This window comes from Oryx dammah, unplaced genomic scaffold (assembly GCF_014754425.2).
Source record: "Oryx dammah isolate SB20612 unplaced genomic scaffold, SCBI_Odam_1.1 HiC_scaffold_5, whole genome shotgun sequence".
Taxonomy (NCBI): Eukaryota; Metazoa; Chordata; class Mammalia; order Artiodactyla; family Bovidae; genus Oryx; species Oryx dammah.
In genome coordinates this window covers 42,323,596-42,343,297 of record NW_024070189.1, presented here as the reverse complement: position 1 = coordinate 42,343,297, position 19,702 = coordinate 42,323,596, and the positions used below count along the sequence as shown (strand labels likewise).

Genomic DNA, 19,702 nt, shown 5'->3' with positions numbered 1-19,702 from the left:
TGAAAACCTAAGGTATTTTTGAAATTTGGACTAATCAAATTTTCCATCTTCTCTCTGTGCCTCTATTTTAGGATGGAATGGGAAACTTGAGAATCACAGAAAAAGGTCTAAAGCTAGAAGGAGACTCAGAATTCTTGCAACCTCTCTACGCCAAAGAAATTCAGTCCCGACCAGTAAGTTTCTGTTGGAAGAAGGAATCATTGTTTCTCTTGAATCTAAATCTGGGGGGAAATTATCTTGCCAGTGACTGAATATAAAAGGTTGAGGAAAGGGGTAGCAATGTACATAGTAAGATGCCTTTGAATCGGAACTTTTGAATGCAATTGCCTCTGTAGTACAAATGAGATGACCTCTCTGAGCCTCTTTCCAACCCTGCCAAATAGAGAGTGATAACCTTTATTAGTGAACTTTCTAGACTGTGCTGCAAAGAAAACAAGAAAAAAATGTGGAAGTGCATTAAAGTGCTCTACAAGTCCAAGAAAGTCTTTCTATTGCTATTAATTGTCAAGTATTTCAAAGCCCTCTTTAGAAATAGTCTTAAAGAACTAGGATTTTTTATGAAGAATGTGGAAAATATGGCAAAGGTTGATTAGAATCAATTTAATATATTAACAGCTATGCTCAAAAATGGTATTTTAAATGATCACACTAGAGTATGTGCTCTGTCCCATGTACTTTGCTGTTCTGATGGGTTATCATTATCTAATATTATTCACAGATTGGTCCAATGGGATGATGTTTATTGTTGTCTTCATTTTACAGATTAAAGAATTAAGGCTTGGAGAAGTAGGTTGTTCCAAGCCACTTTCTTATGAACCAGCAGAGTAAGGATTTCAACTTAGGAAATCCAATTCAAAAGCTTCTCTGTTAACCGTGGCCTTCTACCAAAGCTCTTTCTCTCATTCTTTTTATTTTATTTTATTTAAATCTTGATGAAGTAATTCCTAGACACCTTGATTTTATTAGCCAATATTATCAAAATTAGTATTTGTTTTGAGTATATTTTGATGTTATTTGTTCTTTAGCTTTCATTTTTGCTTTTTGGTGGGGTAGTGAAGTGTTGAAAAGGGTTATTAATGTATTTGCTCTGCCTTGGATGGATTCTCATCCACCTGTGAGCAAATAACGTGGAAGTTCTCCAAAGCACCATTTGCGTTGTGTGCATAGATTAATGAAATTCAGCAAGTTGAGGCAGTGGGTGATTTTATCTGAGTGCTATCTAAACTACTGAGTTGTATAGACTGAACGCAACTACCGAATTGCCAACAAGTTTACTTCCTTCTGACCCCTGGTGGCTCAGAGGTTAAAGCGTCTGCCTCCAATGCGGGAGACCCGGGTTCGATCCCTGGGTCGGGAAGATCCCCTGGAGAAGGAAATGGCAATCCACTCCAGTATTCTTGCCTGGAGAATCCCATGGACGGAGAAGCCTAGTAGGTTACACTCCACCAGGTCGCAAAGAGTCAGACACGACTGAGCGACTTCACCTCACCTTCACTTTACTTCCTTCTGTGTCTGGTGAGAGGGAGGGAGCCATGATGTTAAAATCAGCAAGAAGACCAAATTAATTCAGTCACCCAGTCAGTGATTATGAAATTCAACAGGGACTCCATACGATACTGGCTTAAAGTACCAAAAATATTGTAAATGTATCCATTGTTTCTGTGGAAGCTATATCCTAGAAGGAATAATTGGATAAAACTGTAACGAGGGTTGGGATAGGATTCTACATTGGACTGAACAGTCAATTTCAATCATTTAAGAAATGATGATTGTGTTCATTGCTCTTGATTAATATTTACTCTTCCTAATCTAGCAAGTGGGCTTCCCTGGTGGCTCAAGATGGTAAAGAATTTGCCTGCAGTGCAGGAGACCTGGGTTCAATCTCTGGGTCTGGAAGTCCCTAGGAGATGGGAATGGCTACCTACTCCAGTATTCTAGCCTGGAGAATCCCATGGACAGAGGAGGCTGGTGGGCTATACAGTCCGTGTAGTCACAAAGAGTAGGACGTGACAAGGCAAATAATCACATACAATCTAGCAAGTTGGTTAGTTAAACCATCCATTTAACTTACTAAATATACAATAGGTTAATGATCTTACCTAGATTAAACTAGTTTATCTCATTAATTTGTATTAGTCCTTTGTCTCTAATGGTTTGTTCCTTTTTCTATAAAGGGCCAGGTAGTAAATATTTTTATCTTTTTTTTCTTCCTTTTTATAATTCTTTAAAACTGCAAAAAAAAAAATTTATCTCAAGGGCCACAGAAAAAGAGGCTGCAGGCTGTAGTTTGTCAACCCCTCTTACCTATTTAGCTATATTTCTACAAGTGTGTCAGTGATCTGGCTAGATTTCTCATGTATAATAGAGCAGATTTTAAGATCATGGGTAGAATAGCTGATATGTGCTAAGAAAAATGTTGCAAAATAAGTTTCCCTGGTGGAGAATTAGAGCCATATAAAGAAATTGAGACACATGTCTTAGAAGACCTGTAAAAGGGTACCTGGTTTATCTCCTAGGACCATATGTAGGAATTGGACTTTTAGCAAATATGTCAGCCAAGCTATCTGAAAATCAATAGTCATCTGATCCCAAGTCAAAGATACACTTAATTAGAAGCTCAAAAAGTAATGATGGTTTTGGAAAAACTTACTTTAATATTGAAAAAGCAGTGAGTTAAATCCAATGCTTTCAAGTCCTTGTTTAAAGAAAATTAAAGGGTTAAAATTCACTATTTTTCCATTATTTTTTAGAAATTGGTTTTCCTTTCTAAAAGCTCAGACAGTACAGAATCTGCTTGCAATGTGGGGGACCCGGGTTTGATTCCTGGGTTGGGAAGATCCCCTGGAGAAGAAAATGGTAACCCACTCCAGTATTCTTGCCTAGAGAATTCCATGGACAAAGGAGCCTGGAAGGCTACAGTCCATGAGGTCACAAAGAGTCAGACATGACTGAGCAACTGATGCACACACACACACACACACACACACACACACACACAAAGCTTTTAGCTTATATGTTTTTAAGGACAAAATTAATGTGTTCTAAATGAAGAAAAGAGGGCATACAATGTGTATATATGATAAAACCCATCAGAAAGTCTCTTGGCCTCTACCTGAAAGGTGTGCCCTGATCCATCTACTTTTCTCCGTTGCAGGCACCCCCCTAGTTCAAGCCCCCATCCGCTCTCATTGTTGTAACCACTTCTGTCTCTGCTGCCTTTCACTCTTAGCCTCATTATCCAAACTGTAGCCAGAGGAGCCTTTTCAAATATCAAGCCGCTTCACCCCTTTGCAAGGGATTCTCTGTTGACTTCCCATTACACCTAGAATAAAACCCAAACTTCTCACTGAGGCAAAAGAATAATATTATAAGCTAGGGATTTGGTCTGTAGGCCTCTCCTTACCTCAAGCACAGGAATTATTGCCAGCTGAACTAAACTGGGATTCAGGGAGCAAAGAAGGTAGAGAGACTGACTGATGAGCGGGTAACCAGTGGAATTTGCCATGCTTCCTGAATCATAGCCTCGCATAATGCTCACACGAACCTCACATGCAGGAGCTTTCCATTCTCTCCTCTGGCATCTTCAGTGTACTCTGTTGTTGCTTTCTGATGTACCTGACCATTGCATGCATGCCACCTCTGGAAGATTCTGCTCTGTACAATAGTCTGCCTTGTCACTTTGCCATAGATCACGGCTGTTTCTCTTTTGTGGGGTGTCTCCTTCTGTTTTTTCTCATTGAAAAGAGATCAGAGTCCAGTTGAACAAGATTACTCAGCTCTTCTAAGTGAGGATAACTAATGAAGCAACTCTTGACTTCATTTTGGTTTTGTGTTTCATTGATCTGAGAGGAGCTGAAATTGGTTAAGCAAGCCACACTATGTTCAATACAGTATCTGATTTCATTATTGAAGGTTGCAACCTTGGAAAAGTCACTACAAATTGATTAGTACTATAGCAATCACTTAGGAAGATAAATTAATGAGAAAATGTTCATCTCTATAAAAACTCTTGTCTGGGAATTCAATGAAAGACCTGGCTTTCTCTAGCTTTAGCTACATGGATGCATAGCTTCTAAGTGGTAAAGTATCATGCAGCTCAGGAAATTGCCTGAAAAGGACACACTACATTAACTATTCTACCATCACATCCAAAGACCACCCAGTCCCTTATAATTCTATTTGAATACATTAGCACAGAAATTTATAAACTTAAGGGATTTAATGCCATTAAGACTATATTTAAATCCCATTTCAGTGTGGTAGGCATCTTTATAATTACAAAATACAACTATGGGTTTTTGGCACAAGCTGCTAGTAGATAGATTGAATGCATGAATTCTAAGTAGACTTTTCATCACAGAGTATCATTCTGGATAAAAGTAGCAGATCCTTGCTTTTTCAGAGAGGCATCTTCCCTTGCTTCCCATGATGGTGGAACTAGATAGTGTTTTTACAAAATTTAATGTGAAGTGACAAGAGAAGGGAAGCCAGCATTTATTGAATACTCTGTCTCAGACCTACACCAAGGGGAAAGTTGCACAGTGAGTTATCTCCATACTCCCCCTCAAACTATACTTGGGGTAAGTATAGGGGTCCTAGCCCATTGCTGTATTGAATTTGGATGGTTTGGAGAGGAGAGAATAGAAAGAAAAGTTGGAGGAGGGATACAAAAATTGATTTAACAGAATAAAGTAGAAGATTATTGTGTAAAGTTTAAGGATATTTCTATATTTTTCATACTTCTTATCTATTAAAAACTTACCTAGTTTAAGATGTTCTACCTACCAAAAACTGTGTGTAGAATAAAGAAATCATGTGTAAATGGGATTCTTAGAAGTTGCCTGTAACAAGAGTCAGTATAACACATTGTCAAGCTCACGTGCTGTATCACTGGCCTTGGGTGGCAACCAGAGCTACTGTTTAACCAGGGAGTGATCTTTGAGCAGTTTCTTAACTTGACAAATTCTTGTTTTCTTACCTGTGCAACTGAGGTGATACTAATACCTACAACATTGGTGGTTATAAATAAATAAGGTAATATTTTTTAAGTGCTTCATACAGAACTAGACATGAAGTGAGTTTTCTGGAATGGGCATTCCTGCTCTCACCTCCATCCCCTGACGATGATGACGCTGATGATGGTGAGTGATGATTTAATGACAGGGACAATGATTGTTACTATCTGCATCATCATCGTGTGGTGTGAGCTCATCTGACATTTAAACTTCCTCTGAACCAAATGGTCTCTCATCCTCTTCTTCATGTCTTCTTAATCACAAATTCAGTGAAAATCTCTAAGGAAACTCTTTTCACACTCAATAGCTTTTAGTCTTCAATTTTTCTTTCACTGAGTTACACTCTGTCAATGTTCAACTCACTTTTTTTTTCCCATGCTTCTGCTTAAAAATTTTTGCTGGCTCCTGCCCTCATAGATTACTGGCAGTCTTTCTGGAAAAAAAAAAAAAAAGATTTTGGTATATGCTAAGTACCTTAAAATGTTTATATTCTTTAATCCAGGAATGACATCTCCACTCATTTTATGAAACAAAAAAGGCAAACCATAATAATATAGAGATTAACACACACATATTTCAGTGTTTTATAAACACTAGTCTGAATGTTGTTTCCTGAGAGGCCTGAATTCCACATATAAAATGGATTTCGAGGGCATCCCATTTTGTCAGTGTTTATGAAAGCTGCAAAGCTGTTAGGCACTCATTGAAACTCTGAGCTGCTCAACCTCACCATGGACTTTTATATTTAAGTGAAAATGATTTGATGACAAGGACAGTGATTGTCACCATCTGCATTATCATCGTGTGGTGTGAGCTCATCTGATGTTTAAACTTCCTCTGAACCAAATGGTCAAATCATTTTTGTTTTATGGAAAGCTGAGTTTTTAAAATCCCATTTTGATTTTAGTATGATATGAATTGAGACTTATTCTATCAGCCTGCATTAACAAGGCATATCTAGGCTGAAAGTAGAAAGTATCTAAGAATTCAATTAAACCAGTCACTTCATTTAATGTATGGAGCCCTAAGGCTCACAAAAGGAGTCTGAATTTACTCAAGTTATGCCTAGCAAAAGTGAGAACTGAAATCCAGGATTGAAATATTTTCTTCCACATCAACACACAGCATATGTGATAATTAATTTTCTCATGACACTGTCTTTAGTGCAATAGGTTGAGTTATACATGGCCATTTCCCTCTCAGGGGGAATAACTTAACTGCAACACACATTAAGTTCCCAAGAGAATTCAAAAGCATTCAGAAAAGGAAACTGGAAACAACAGGGGATAATGCAGCAAGACCAACGTTAATGAAGGCTGATGTAACCACTGAAATGATATTCTTTACTTTATCAAGTTATTGGTGAGAGCGAAACTAAGTAATTTAAGTGAGCCGCCTTATAAACTATGAAGTCAGCTACTGATATGAAGGCTTATGACAGAATTTACAAACTGAATCCAGCCCAGTTTGTTTGCTTCACACAGTGCTTTCCTTTGAATGTGAATTTGTTTCTAATATTTAAATATCTGAAGATGTAACGTTTTAAAAATATATATATTTTTTTAATTCACACACACAAAACCACGCAGAAGATCTGGCAGAGTGCTTTAATATTCGTAAGGACTGGAGCTCTGTAGACAGTGCCTCCTTTAGAAGCGTATTTATTCTCCATTGTGCCACAGACACCATCCGTCACCACTTCTTTCATACCTGAGCTGCTTAGCTGGTTTATATAACGAGCCCCCAAAATCCCTTGAGGATGCACAGTCCCTGGTTTATGGCACTGAGAATAAGTTGACTTCTTCGAATTTGTCGTCACTCGCGATTCAGTGCTTCTTACTTCCTGTGTGTCTCTTTTGCCCCAATTTTCTTCTAGTTGTCTGGCTCCTATGGGTTTTGACATAGTATATAAGCTCAGTGACAGGAGATAGCAGACTCAGAGCCTCTGGAAGCTGAGGTTCTGGCACACCAGGGTCATTCTCCATCCTGGGTTTCCTAGAACACACCTGTTTGTCTTTCTTCCTTTAACCATGACTGTGTATGACTGGGAAAGAAGCAGACAAGGGGAAGAAAGCGGAAAATCTGGATTTGGCATACTTTCCATGGGGCAGAATAAAGTTACATGGGATAACAGACAAGCACAAGCTTTGTCTAAAGAGGCTCCATTGACAAGTTAGTTATAATAAGAGGAGCCATGTCTCTGGTTAGTTTACAAACCAGACGAAAGCCGTGGTGTCTTTTCCTCAGTACTCAAAACAGCTTCAACTCCCAGCTGAACATACTGCACACAAAACAGTATTTTCCATGCCACTTGCATGGAACATGAGCATCTTGCTGTCTTTAATTAAGAAGTTAACTGGACCATGAAGTATTGCCCAAGTAAATAAAAGTGATTTGTATTAAGTCAGAGGGGCGCATTAGGCATCTTTGCATTTCTTAGCTCATATGTAAACTATAGAGATTATTAAAAATTGTAAGGGTCATCTATAAAACCATCTGCACCAAGAAGCAGATTGCCATTCCTGAAATGTATCTATCTTTTTATGTGTCATCGTTTATTGTGAACAATGGCATGAAACAGCTGCTTGCTTTTTTTCTTTTTTAACCAGACACACAAACTTTGAATAGATCAATGCTTAATCCTTTGGTCTGTTTGTTTGCTTATCCTGGGAAACAGATAGTTATTCAGAGGCTTTGGTTGCCTGAGAATTAAAATGGGCTGATGGGGTTTTTGTTCTTTCTTTAATTTGGGAGAAATTGACTGTGTGTACTTTTCTTGAATGAAGATCATGCTGGAAATAGGAGTTACTGAGGACTTTGGTCAGATCTCAGCTGTAACTAGAGTTTTCATAGAAGAGCTAGGTCCAAACTTCAAATGAGATTGAGAATGTCTAATTGTATTGTTTACGGACCACTAGGAAAGCAGGCTGCCCCCAGAATTCTTTCTTGTCTGCTGTGGTGCCCAGAGTTCACCATTAGAATCTCTTCTGTTCAAAGACTTGGAAATTTGTATTCATTCCAGTCCCCTACTGAAAGTACCCTTCCCCTCATGGAAATATACATTTCCACAAAATATTTAAGGTAACTTGTAAGAATTATGTACAGGGACAGAGTAAGAAAAGATGCAATTGGTTAAGATTAGAAAAGTATAAAATAGAACAAGAGGCAGAGGTGGAGATACTTTAATACATACAGGAGACAGGCAGGAATCTGTGCATTCCTCTTGATAAGCCTGGAGTTTGACTATGAAGTTTCCAAATAGAGAGAGACAGTCACTTGGATAAAACCTTTTGTCTCTACCCTCTAGATATAAATACTGTGTCCTGGATGGGAGGAGAGTTGTAGCTGGCAGCTAGGTGTTTCCAGAAAGAACGTTAGAGTCAAAGTTGGGGAAGCTGGGTGCTCTTCTTGTCCTGCTGAGGTTAGCACCAAGCTCTGGAGCAAGTCATTCCTCTTCCCTCTCAGTGTGTCTGTCATAAAAGGGGTTGGATGTGCTCAGTGGTTTTCTGCAATGTTGTTTTTAAAGCCATGGAATCTTTTTGAAGTCGATTTTACTTGAAAGCCTAAATCTGAACCAGATGGAAGCTGAACTCCTGTGGCTGAATTAGGACTGGGGCGCTGCTGCCCATGGCTTTGTCCGCCCAGTGTCCCTGTCATCTGCCGCAAGATGCCCAGGCGCTGGGAGGGAGGTCCATGTATCACAGTCTGAGAACACAGGCTGGATGAAAACCTAGACTGTTCCATCCAGGCCTCTGCTCAAATGGCACCTCCTGGTGGACAGCTTCTCGGACAGCCTATCTAAAATATATCCCTTAACTAGTAACGTTATTCTCCGCCATCATATCATATATTACTTAGGTATTAATATACTTAGGTATATTAATTTCCATTTCTATATTATAGGTGCATATTATATGACTGAATGGCTATTTGCTTCTTAATACCACGTCATCTCCATGATTACAGGGGCTTAGAAAAGCAATTGTTAAGTGATGGATAAGAGAAGGTTCTAAAACACAGTTTCCCATGATTTAAACTTGGTTCCACCATTTACTAGCTGTGTAATGCTTGACCTTCTCTGGGCTTTACTTTCTTAATCTGTAAAATGGGCCTAATAACAGCACTACCTCATAAGTATATTATGGGATCATAAGAGTTAATTTATTTATATAATTTTATAAAATTTATTACATAAATGTCACTGTTTGTAGAATATTGTTTTGAGCATAAAGCACTTTAAAAATTTCAATATGAAAATTTATGATTATTAAAATTTAGTAGTATTATTATTTGCTTTGTTTACCACTGTTTCCCTGGCTTCCAACTAGTGCCTGCCTTATGAAAAGAAAGCAAATTGTTGTTATTTGGTTTTTTTTTTTTTTTGAATAAATTACTTTATTAGGATCCTTCTGACTCAGAGATTCTCTAACACTTCTCAGGTGGGGAGATAAAGACAAATTTCTCTTTTTATAGGAGCTTTAGAAGGATTAATTTTCTTTATCAGCTGCATGCTAAGTATCGTATTATGTAGAAGAGGGTGTGAGCAGCTGTGTTGTAGGAAACCCTGGGGAGCAGGACAGACAAGATGAAAGATGTAAAAGTGGTCCTAAGGGTACCAAAAGCCCACCTTTCCCTACTTGACTCTTCCGCACTGCTGTAAGCCTTGATTCATGCCAACCCTGGCTAATGGAAGCTCACAGGTATGGAGCTGTGTGTTACAGGAAAGGTGAAGAAACTGAAATTTAACACTTTTCAGCCCTTCAAACTTTGAGCTTCTCTACATCATCACTGTGGCACATCAGCATCCTTTCACTCTTTTGGTTTCTGGGACATCCCAGTCACGTGTAATGACTATGTGACGTGAGACTGCTTCCTGCTTATTTCATAAACAATACTGAAGACAGAAGAATACATGCCAGAATCTACTGTGGTTTGGTTTTTGTTCCCTTAATGGTAGGAATAAGTACTATTTTAGTTAGGCGGCATCTCACAGCCAATAATACTTGTTGAATATTGGGGGAGAATAATGGAGCGAGAAGTTAACGTTCAGGAAGAATTGAAAATAGAGTATTGGTTGCTCAGTCATGTCTGATTCTTTGCCACCCCATGGACTGTAGCCTGCCAGGTTCCTCTGTCCATGGGATTATCCAGGCAAGAAGGGCATTCCAATAAAATTTATTTTTAAAAAGGAAGAAGGGCATTTTAATATATTCATAAACATTTTGTTCTTCACTAGACAAAAGGCTTAGCAAAAGAGTCACTTAAATTGTTTTCTTAATGCTTCAATCAAAACATACTCATCTCTTGTTGCACCCAACACTTTGTAATTGCTGTGGGTGTTGCACTATTAGTCTTAATTTTAAGAAAACTTGCTCATTATCAAAAAACACTGATAATTTTTCAGGAGATATAATTTCAGAGGCGGAAAACACACTTCCTTGCCATGTGAAATTATAAGCAAATACTCACTCTTTGATTTTGTGATCTCCATCAGTAGCTGAGTGTAGTTTTTTGATGCATTGCTCTGTAAATTATTACCAGTGATGTTTTAAGTGGCAGTTGCCTAAATTATGAGTGTGGGACTTTCCATATCCATGAATGTTTCTGTTTTTATCAGCAATGATCCTGCCTCCAGGGATATACCAAATGGTTCACAAAGTAGATGAAGCTTTTAAGACTGATAAATATTTTGCAGATGTACTTGTTGCATTCTGGAGGGAGATGAGGAGGGCGAGGTAAATGGTGATGACAATCACCATGTTGGAAGGATAAGGCAAACACTCTGCCCTGTTTTTTTTCTTTGCTTGATGCAGTATGGTAGATTTCACCAACTAGGAAGCCACAGCTCCCATTTTGTAACATCAGAGTCATAGAGATAAAAAGTTCTCTCTCTACAGTCATAGACAAGTACAGATGGTAGGATAATTACAGTTGTCTACTCTCAAGCTGTGTAGCTTGGTTTTAGGACTCAAGGCTCAGGTAGTTACATTAAAAATATGAGAAGACTTTTATGGGAAGACAAATTATCCTCAGGGAGTAGCTCACTGATAGATGAGAAATGGAACTAGCTTTATTTTTAAGTTATCAATGCATAAATAGTCATATCATTGGATGGATATATATTCCCCATGTTTGTTTCTGACTTTAGTTGTTAACAAACCAAGTGTCTTCATTTATCCTATAGCAGTCTTAGGTTTTTTTTTTTTTTTTTGAACTGATCTTACTGTGTGCATTTTCTGAGATGTGGAATCTACCCCCATGCTTTCTGTGGCTGCCACAGAGAATTTGCTAAATCACAGTGTTTCTTTGACCATATCTTAGCAGCCCTCTGATTAGGAAGGACAGGAAGAAATTTAGTGAAAAGAAAATACAATGTGGCTACATTACAGCAAAGTTAGTATAAAAAGATGGCCGATACCAACTAAGTTTTGGATTGTATGGGACAGTTGCCCACTCTAAATGGGTGGAAGAAGCAGGGACTGTTTATATTAGGGTTCCTTCCGCCACAGCTTGACATAGGGCTTATGATCTTGCAGGAGTCAGCAATGTTCATTTATCATAAAGTTACATGAATTTGACTTTTAAATGTAGCCCTTATGACCAAAAGCACATTTGTTTTTAAAATTACCCTTGAAAAGTCTTTATATCACCATAAAGTACAGTGTGCATGGGCTTATGAGCACAACATTGTAAAGTAAATATAATGATCAGGACACCCAGTGAGGCTAGGCTGAGGAGAGGAAGACAAGACACTCCACGGATGCCTGGACCATTCTGTTACAGGGATGACTAGCAAATGACTAGTCATCCTAACCAGGAGGTGGAGAATGATCAGGAAACGTTAATGTTGCTAAGTACCTGTCAGATTTGGCTGTTCTAATACTGAATGTCTGTAACTCAGACAGTAAAGCGTCTGTCTACAATGAGGGAGACCCAGGTTCAATCCCTGGGTTGGGAAGATCCCCTGGAGAAGGAAATAGCAATCCACTCCAGTACTATTGCCTGGAAAATCCCATGGACAGAGGAGCCTGATAGGCTACAGTCCATGGGGTCACAAAGAGTCGGACACTTCACTGAGTGACTTCACTTTCGCTTTCACTTTAAATCATCTTGATGGAACTGTTGTCATAGAGATTAAGTGAACTGATAGGTTCAAAATCACCTCCCAGAGAGTCTCACTCATAGTAATTCCTCAGAAATATTTGTTGAATTTGAATCCAAGTAAAATGAGATTAAACCCTCATGTTGTAAATAGCTAATAGGCACAGTTCTCATGTAAAATTATCTCATTCATTCCTTAGAGTATCACTAAAAAGGACCTATCATTTTGATCTTCCTTTTAGAGATGAGCAGTTAAATAGAAGGCTTAAGGAAAAACATGCATTTACTATTCCAAACCATGTTGACTCTAACACACATTCTTAACTGAAATACTGTATTATCTCAGGGCAACACATAAGCATTGGCCCATGCTGTTTGTCTAACTTGCTTTCCCTGTAACCCAAAGAAACATGTAGGACCCTTACTAGTTTCATGAAAAGAGTATCTTTTTTTTTTTTGGCAATAGCTGCTTCTCTGACCATCCCCCACTCCCCTACAGATAGCTTCTGTTCTTTGCATAGCCTTCATGCAGTCACAGCTACCTGTAGAGGCCAATTTTTCCCCATTCCAACCACAGATACCCTAAACTGTGCCATCTCCTGCTATACCATTATTGTTCTTTGGCCTTGCCTTCTGTTATAATTATAGTATGTATTTGGAAATAATCGAAGATCCATGTGTTAATGAAGTCTGACCCCAAACATTATCATGATGTTCTAGAGATCTTAAGTTCTGCAGATATGACTTTGTCCAGAACCTCAGACTACAAGTTGCTGGTTTCTCACTCTAAGCCCACCAAAGTGGAGGTAATAGGAAGTAATAAAAACTTACAGAATACCAAATTTCCAAAGCCCTGGCCTTTGTTAACTCCAGTTCCTTATCTGAAACTACAGAACATGGAAAATATGAGTGACTATTTTCTTAATTCTTCCGATTCTCTAAATATCCAGTACCATCCTAGATTCATAAAAGAGAAGTTAACTCATTATGTATAATGTATGCCTTAGGGCCTCTAGGCTTAATTACCTCTGGGAACCCCTTTGAAGAAAGAATTCTCTCTTCTTCATTCTAAATTCAGCTTCTTTTACAAGTTCCTTAAATATATTATGTACAAGATCCCACTACCATTCTTATTCCTTGAACTGTTTTTTCATTTCTTAACAACCGAAACTGACATATTTGCAATATAGTTAAAAATACAGTAACACTCAAATGCAGTGTGTTCTTAGATAAAATTTTCTTCTAAGATGAACACTTTCTTCTATCACCTTCAGGTATCATGGTGGGTGTAAATATCATCCAGTGTAACACTGTTAATTTGTGTATTTTCTTCGTCCAGTAGTAATTAATGATAGCCCAGGGAATAGCTGAATGTTTTCCTGATCATTTGTATAATTGATAATTAAATGAAAACATTATATTTGGACACCATCTATATGCCCATCTTTCTGGTTTTTTTGTTTGTTTGTTTGTTTGTTTTCAGTAAAGATTTATATGATGAGCTTATCTGGTCCTACCCAACTCCACTGAGTCATCAGATGCTGGCTGCCCTACCTGTGCAGCCGTCAGCACACAGCAGTGGAACCCTAACTTGTATATGTTCTCAGTCATAGTGTAACACTGCTTGCCCTCGCCCACCCCCTCCTCCATTTTCCAACCTGTTCCCAGCCTTCCTCACTTCTAAATCAGCTTTCTGCTTATGACCTTGTCCTAAGCTGGTTTGTTACCCCCAGTTCTGCTTTTCCACCTTTGATGAGGGCTTTCTTCCTCAACTGTGGAGTGAGTTTTCCCTGTTTTTCTCTCTAGCCTTCAGCTATCATGGATCATCACCCTACCTGATACCCTCTTGTCAACACGTATGATAATCCCCTCTCTGGATATGTGCATTCCCATGGAGAGGCTTGCATCAGGTTGATTGTGTAGGTAACATAGGTACCCAGGAACTTCCCCAGTGGTCCAATGATTAAGACTATACTCCCAATGCAGGGAGCATGGGTTCAATCCCTGACCAGGGAAATAAGGTCCCATGTCTCACATGCTGCATGGTGTGGCCAAAGAAACAAAGAAGAAAAGAACCCATGCTTCAGAGTCAGGCCAAAACTGAGTTGAAAGCTTGGCTTTACTACTCACTAGATTTGTGACTTGGACCATGTTACTTGATATCTCAAACTTTAGTTTCTCTCTATATAATCTGAGGTAGCCAGATAGCGTCATAGGGTTGTTTTGAGAATTAAATGAGAAAACATGTACAGGGTGCCTAGATCAGTGTCTGGTGTTTAGCCTCTATAAATGGTCACTATTGTAATTAAAGGCTTTGTTGTAGAAGAAACCTGGGGACTGGTCTTAAAGGATTAGCAGTTTGGGTACCACTGTGTCACTGAAAATATAAATAAGGTTTTTATATTCCTCTCCATTTATTAATTCCAGTTACATTGGTCAGATGACTGATTTTGAATCCTACCAGAATTGCACCTTCTGAGCTGAGGCAAATGGAAAGGGAAATCTATGTTTCCCGGAAGCAAAAGCCATTTCCCAAGAGGTGTCTGTTCATCTCAAGCATGCAAATGCTGCTGTGATGGTTTCAGCAGAGAAAGTTCAGGACATCACATACCAGTGTTAGCCTTAAAGAATGATACTGGGGCTCTTGCCTCTTGATCCACAGGGTGTGCCCACAGGAAAATAGAAACAAAAGCAAAGGTAGGTAGCCCCACTTGGCACAGTTGATTGACTTTATTAGGTCCTGATTATGCTGCTCATATTCCATGAAATTAAAAAGCTTACAAATGTTATGAGCCATTACCCTTCCATTTAAGAGAGCTTATGACATGTTAGCAACATTTAATGAAATTCTTTCAAAATGCCATCGGCAGACTCAATGAGATTCCATGTTGAAACTCAACTTGAAGAATTGTTTGAGAAAGTTTGTTCTATACCTACCTGTCATTGTCATGGTATGTGAAACCCACCTCAAGGCCAGAAATTTCTCATCAAAGGTGACTTGAACCTTTGATGCAAAGAAAGATTTCTGCTTTGACCCTGAGAGTGTTTTTCCAGTTTACAAAGTGATTATGAAGCCTGCCGTGTTTGTGTTTGTGCTTACAGTGGCAGCTCAGAATAGCCTGCAGTTTTACACATTGACACAACTTAAAGCTTATGTCCTTTCTATTTAATTTCATTGTATATTTGTTGAAGATCTAAAACATTCTAGCAACTAAGCTGAATATTATTACCTGCTCTGTCTTCAGTGAGCTCTTACAGTATAATTTGGAAGATAAGACTTTGTGCAAAAAGACAATTAAAGCATAGGAAATGAGATGATTGAATCCTTGATTATATGGTCCTGATTATTTATATAATTAAAGCTCAAGAAATAAAAGTATTATAGACAGTGGAATGGGAAGTTTTACCAAGTATAAGAAAGATGAGTAGGAAGACATAAATTATTTAGGAAGGATTAATACTTTCTGGTGAATCTTTCATTTTAACTTTTATGATGCTGTATTTAATGGCAATATCCATTTATTTTATCTGATTCTAAAGAATTACTTCTTATACGACTACCTTGTCAGTAATGTCCGCTAGTATTTTTTGAGATGTTATAGGTTGAAAAGTATACTAGGTGCTTGATGTATATTTTCGTTAAATCCTCTTAGCAGTCTTAAAAGGTTGATTATATTAGGTTGCCCAAAAATTCCATTCAGGTTTTTCCTATAACATCTTATGGAAAAACCCAAACAAGCTTTGTGACTGACCCAATATTATGTTCATTTTGCAGGCAAGGAGAACTGAAGTGTAAAATAGTTAGGTAATTTTTTCCAGCTCATCTGTGGAGCAATAGGAATTCCAATCCAGGTTATGAACTACCCCAAAGCATGTGCTTTCTATCTCTGTATCAGTCTGTTTTGAAAACAGAATATGTCAATAAAGCCACCCTTCTATTCCGTTGCTTTGTGAACTTTGTGCAGGAATACAGAGTTCTGTTGTAGTTCTGTTGCAGGAATCCTATTCTCGGACTTTTCACTGTTGTAATTCATTGTCCATCATAGTGATTGGCACTCAGCAGATACTCATTGAATAAATAAGTAATTTATAAAACAAAAGGATTTAACTTGTAATTACATAGAACTCATAATTAAGATGTAACTTTATTTTTGTCTTCGCTATTCCTTTCAAATTTGACTTGGGAATGGTCTTCCATTCTCTCTCCTGCATAAAAACTTGGGCAATTCCTAGTGAATTTTCAGCCCACCTAAAAGCTAAGAGTGTGGTGGTATTTAAGGGACAAAGTACAGGTCACTTCAGAAATTTTAGATGTCTCATGTGACCTATTTATCACTTCAAACCTCATTCAACGTTAAGTATTTATTTCTCTTCCCTAAATACAGCCTTTAGCTAGTGACTCCCTTTGGAAGTAAGGGTAGGACTCATTCTGGCTGTCTCTGCTCTCATCTCCTGAGTTACTAGCTGCTGGCTAGAGGTTAAGACCTTACCAGGGTAGTGGTGATAGTAGAGGGTGGGATATTCGTTACTCGACTGGGTGCCTTTGTGCCCTCTGGGACTGGTAGATGGTTAAACTGCCTTCCTCCCTCATGAAGCATTTCCTGGAGTCTTTGTAGATGTTTACATCTCCTATAGCTCCTATGGAAAAGCAGGTGAAGCATTCCATTCCTGGACACGGTACCTCATCCCTCCTTCAGTTCCACGTGAAAACTTCTTGCCTCCCAGGAAGTCCCCTTCATTAGGACTTCTGATGTCTCTGAGACAGCTCTCTTTCCCATTTAGCCTACCTCTGTTTTGTGAAAACAGCCTTCCCTGGAAAACTCTGAGGGCATACATGCCCTTCCTAAATCAGCAGCCCTCCCCTGCAGTGCACTCTGGATTAGAAGTCTGTGATGACTTCAGAGATGAGAAACACATGTCAGGATCTCAGAGTGGGTTCAATGCTGCCTTTTCTCAATGGACTTGTGATTAGAAAGTAGCAGCCCCCCACTAAAAATATATATTCACACATCCCCTCAACTCCCCATGCTCAATCAGACGTGACTGAGCATGCGTACAAAGTCTGATGGAAAACCTGTTTTTACTATCTTTCTGAAGATTTCCTGTGATTGGCGGACATTAACGGTAAAATGGTTAGGAGTGCTGGCTTAACTAGTCCTACCGTATACTGTATATAAAATTCTTAACGCCATGATGGGATCCAAAAAATGGATACTCAAGTGAGTAGAAAGAAAAACAAGAATGCCACTTGGCTGGAAGAGAGATTCTGCTTTTACGACTTTCCTTGCCATCTCACTGTTCTGGGCCTAGAGAAGCACACCGACTTTCCTTCCTGTAAGAATTAACTAAAGGAGAGCGGATATATTTCCCTCACTTCTGAACTTCAACAGGCCTGTTCCAGTGTGCTTTCAGAAGATGTCTAGGTTAATAAAGCTTTCTTGGCTTTCTCAGAGACCTCATGATATTTAGAATAATACATTAGCCAAAGCAAACATGGAGTAAGGTAAGCTAAGTGGTTGGCTGAAGGTGATTCCATTCCATAGTATAGTGATGTCATTTGGAACAATTCACTTTATTTTTAAAGGAAGAAGGCAAATATTTGAAGAACAGATGAGAAAAACTGCAATGAAAAGATGTTGTTTCCAGTGAAGGTGGTCAGCATTTGGAATTGAAAATGTTCTGCTTTTGTGTTCCTTTTTTTCTTTTGATGCTGTACTTCACTGACTCGGTTACTTTGGGATATTTGAGGATGAGTGGCCAGAACAACTTTCATGTCCTATTCCCAGAGACTTCCCTCTCATGATCAGTTGGAGATGCTGTCTGTGAGCTGGCTGCCATTTCAGTTACTCATCTCTGTTGGGGCTCTGTGGCTATTCTACTCCCAGTATTTTGTGCAGAGCAGGTACTTAGCAAGTGTTTGTGACCTTGAATTAAACCCCCTTCCTTTCTTCTTGGAAATACTGCTTGTTAGGTAATACTTTTAAAAACACTCTGATACTTCTGTTTGTATCCTGTTGTAGTAAACATTTGACTAAACTCTATGGTACAGAGTAGGTGCTCAACAAATTATTACTAAATGGATGAAAGAGTTAAGGAGAGAGGGAGAGAGGGAAGGAGTTTGGGGAGAGATGTCTGTCGTCTACTGGGATGTCTTGACCTGGCCCAGTCTTGCAAGGTTTGTGCTCTCCCTTCATCTTTTCAGATTTCTCTGTTTCATTCTTAATTCTTTCCTAAGTAATTCATAATTGCAATTTATTGCAATAAAACTATAGAGAATAGCTAACAGTTTCATATATTAAACTCAGTGGATGTGTGCATTATGGGAAAGGGTTACAGAGAATTCAGAATTCAAAACAGCATTTTCTGGCCTTTTGGCAGAGCCTTTAGGAAGACCCTGTCAGAGGGTTCCTTGTGGTCATAAAATCATGTCAAAGAATACAGCACTTGCTCTGTGCATATCTGAGTCCACACTTTTGAGCGATGCTTTTGAGAGCTGTAGGGAAAGGAAAGTGTGCCTGCTTAGTTCTCCCTCTGTATATGAGTTTCAACTCTGACACAGTTCAAAGATGGATTTATCTCTAGGGCAACAGGTATATTGTAAAAACCACAGTCTTTGGGACCACATAGGTCTCGAACAAATTGCTGAACCTCACAAAGTGATGCTTTCTTCAACTGTAAAATGTGAGTATGAGCTCTTGGAGTCAGGAGCCTAATAAGCACCGTACACAACACTAAGTGAATAATAGATTTGCTGTTTTACATATACAGCACCTCTTCAAACTATGAATGGCTGCCAGTGCTTTAGGGAAGAAAACAAATGGGTTCTGAGAAGGTTTTAATTTGTCTGAAGCTTTTCAGGCAGTTAGGACTTGAACCCTAGACTCCCTGACTCCAAAGTCCATATACTTGACCAGGATGTCATGTTGTCTAATTATCCCAAATTTGGTATGGCTTAGAAGTCAGGCAGAAATAATGTATGTGCAGCACTTAGCACAGTCCCTAGGGCATGCTGCGTACTCAAATGGTAGAAGTTATTATTATTCATTATTTTACTTACGGTTTCTCTCTGTATTTAATACCAAGTTATTTAATGGAGAGTAAGAATTACAACTTTCTCTCTGGGGGAGATAATTGGTGTACCAGATGCTTTTTGTTTTGTTTCACTTTTCTCCATATTTATATTTGTGGCAGAATTTGGATGTCTTCCAAGAGGATGTCTTCCCTTTTGTATGTGTAACCCTAGCTAGGCCACATCATTTAAATGGAAAGTGTACTTCTATTCCTCCCTGAATATTTACGTGAACATTAAATTCTCCTGTACCTTAAGCTCATGATTAATTTAACAAGTATCTGTCCATTGATCCTTACTCTGCATCCCAGTTTGCTGCTTTGTCTCACCAAAGGGCAGGTCAAATCTTGATGGCCATGTTCTCCATGTTAGAAGCAGTCATGCAGAAGTGTAGTATCTACCCAGTTGCTTTGCTGTCAACATGGTGGTCATGCATAATTTTTATGGCAGTCAATTATTTACTTTTTCTGCAAATATATATTGAGCACATTCCCCGACCCCAGTGATAGGCTGGATA

At 38.7% G+C, this 19,702-nt stretch overlaps 1 protein-coding gene across 2 annotated transcripts in view; it reads left to right on the top strand.

The window, feature by feature from the left end:
* SGCD (sarcoglycan delta) overlaps window positions 1-19,702 on the top strand; it is a 607,252-nt gene that overhangs the window by 374,403 nt on the left and 213,147 nt on the right. For both annotated transcript variants that reach the window (XM_040241450.1, XM_040241449.1), the window contains exon 3: window positions 72-173. In XM_040241450.1, coding sequence (XP_040097384.1) covers window positions 72-173 — 102 coding nt within the window. The remainder of the gene's footprint in view (window positions 1-71; window positions 174-19,702) is intronic.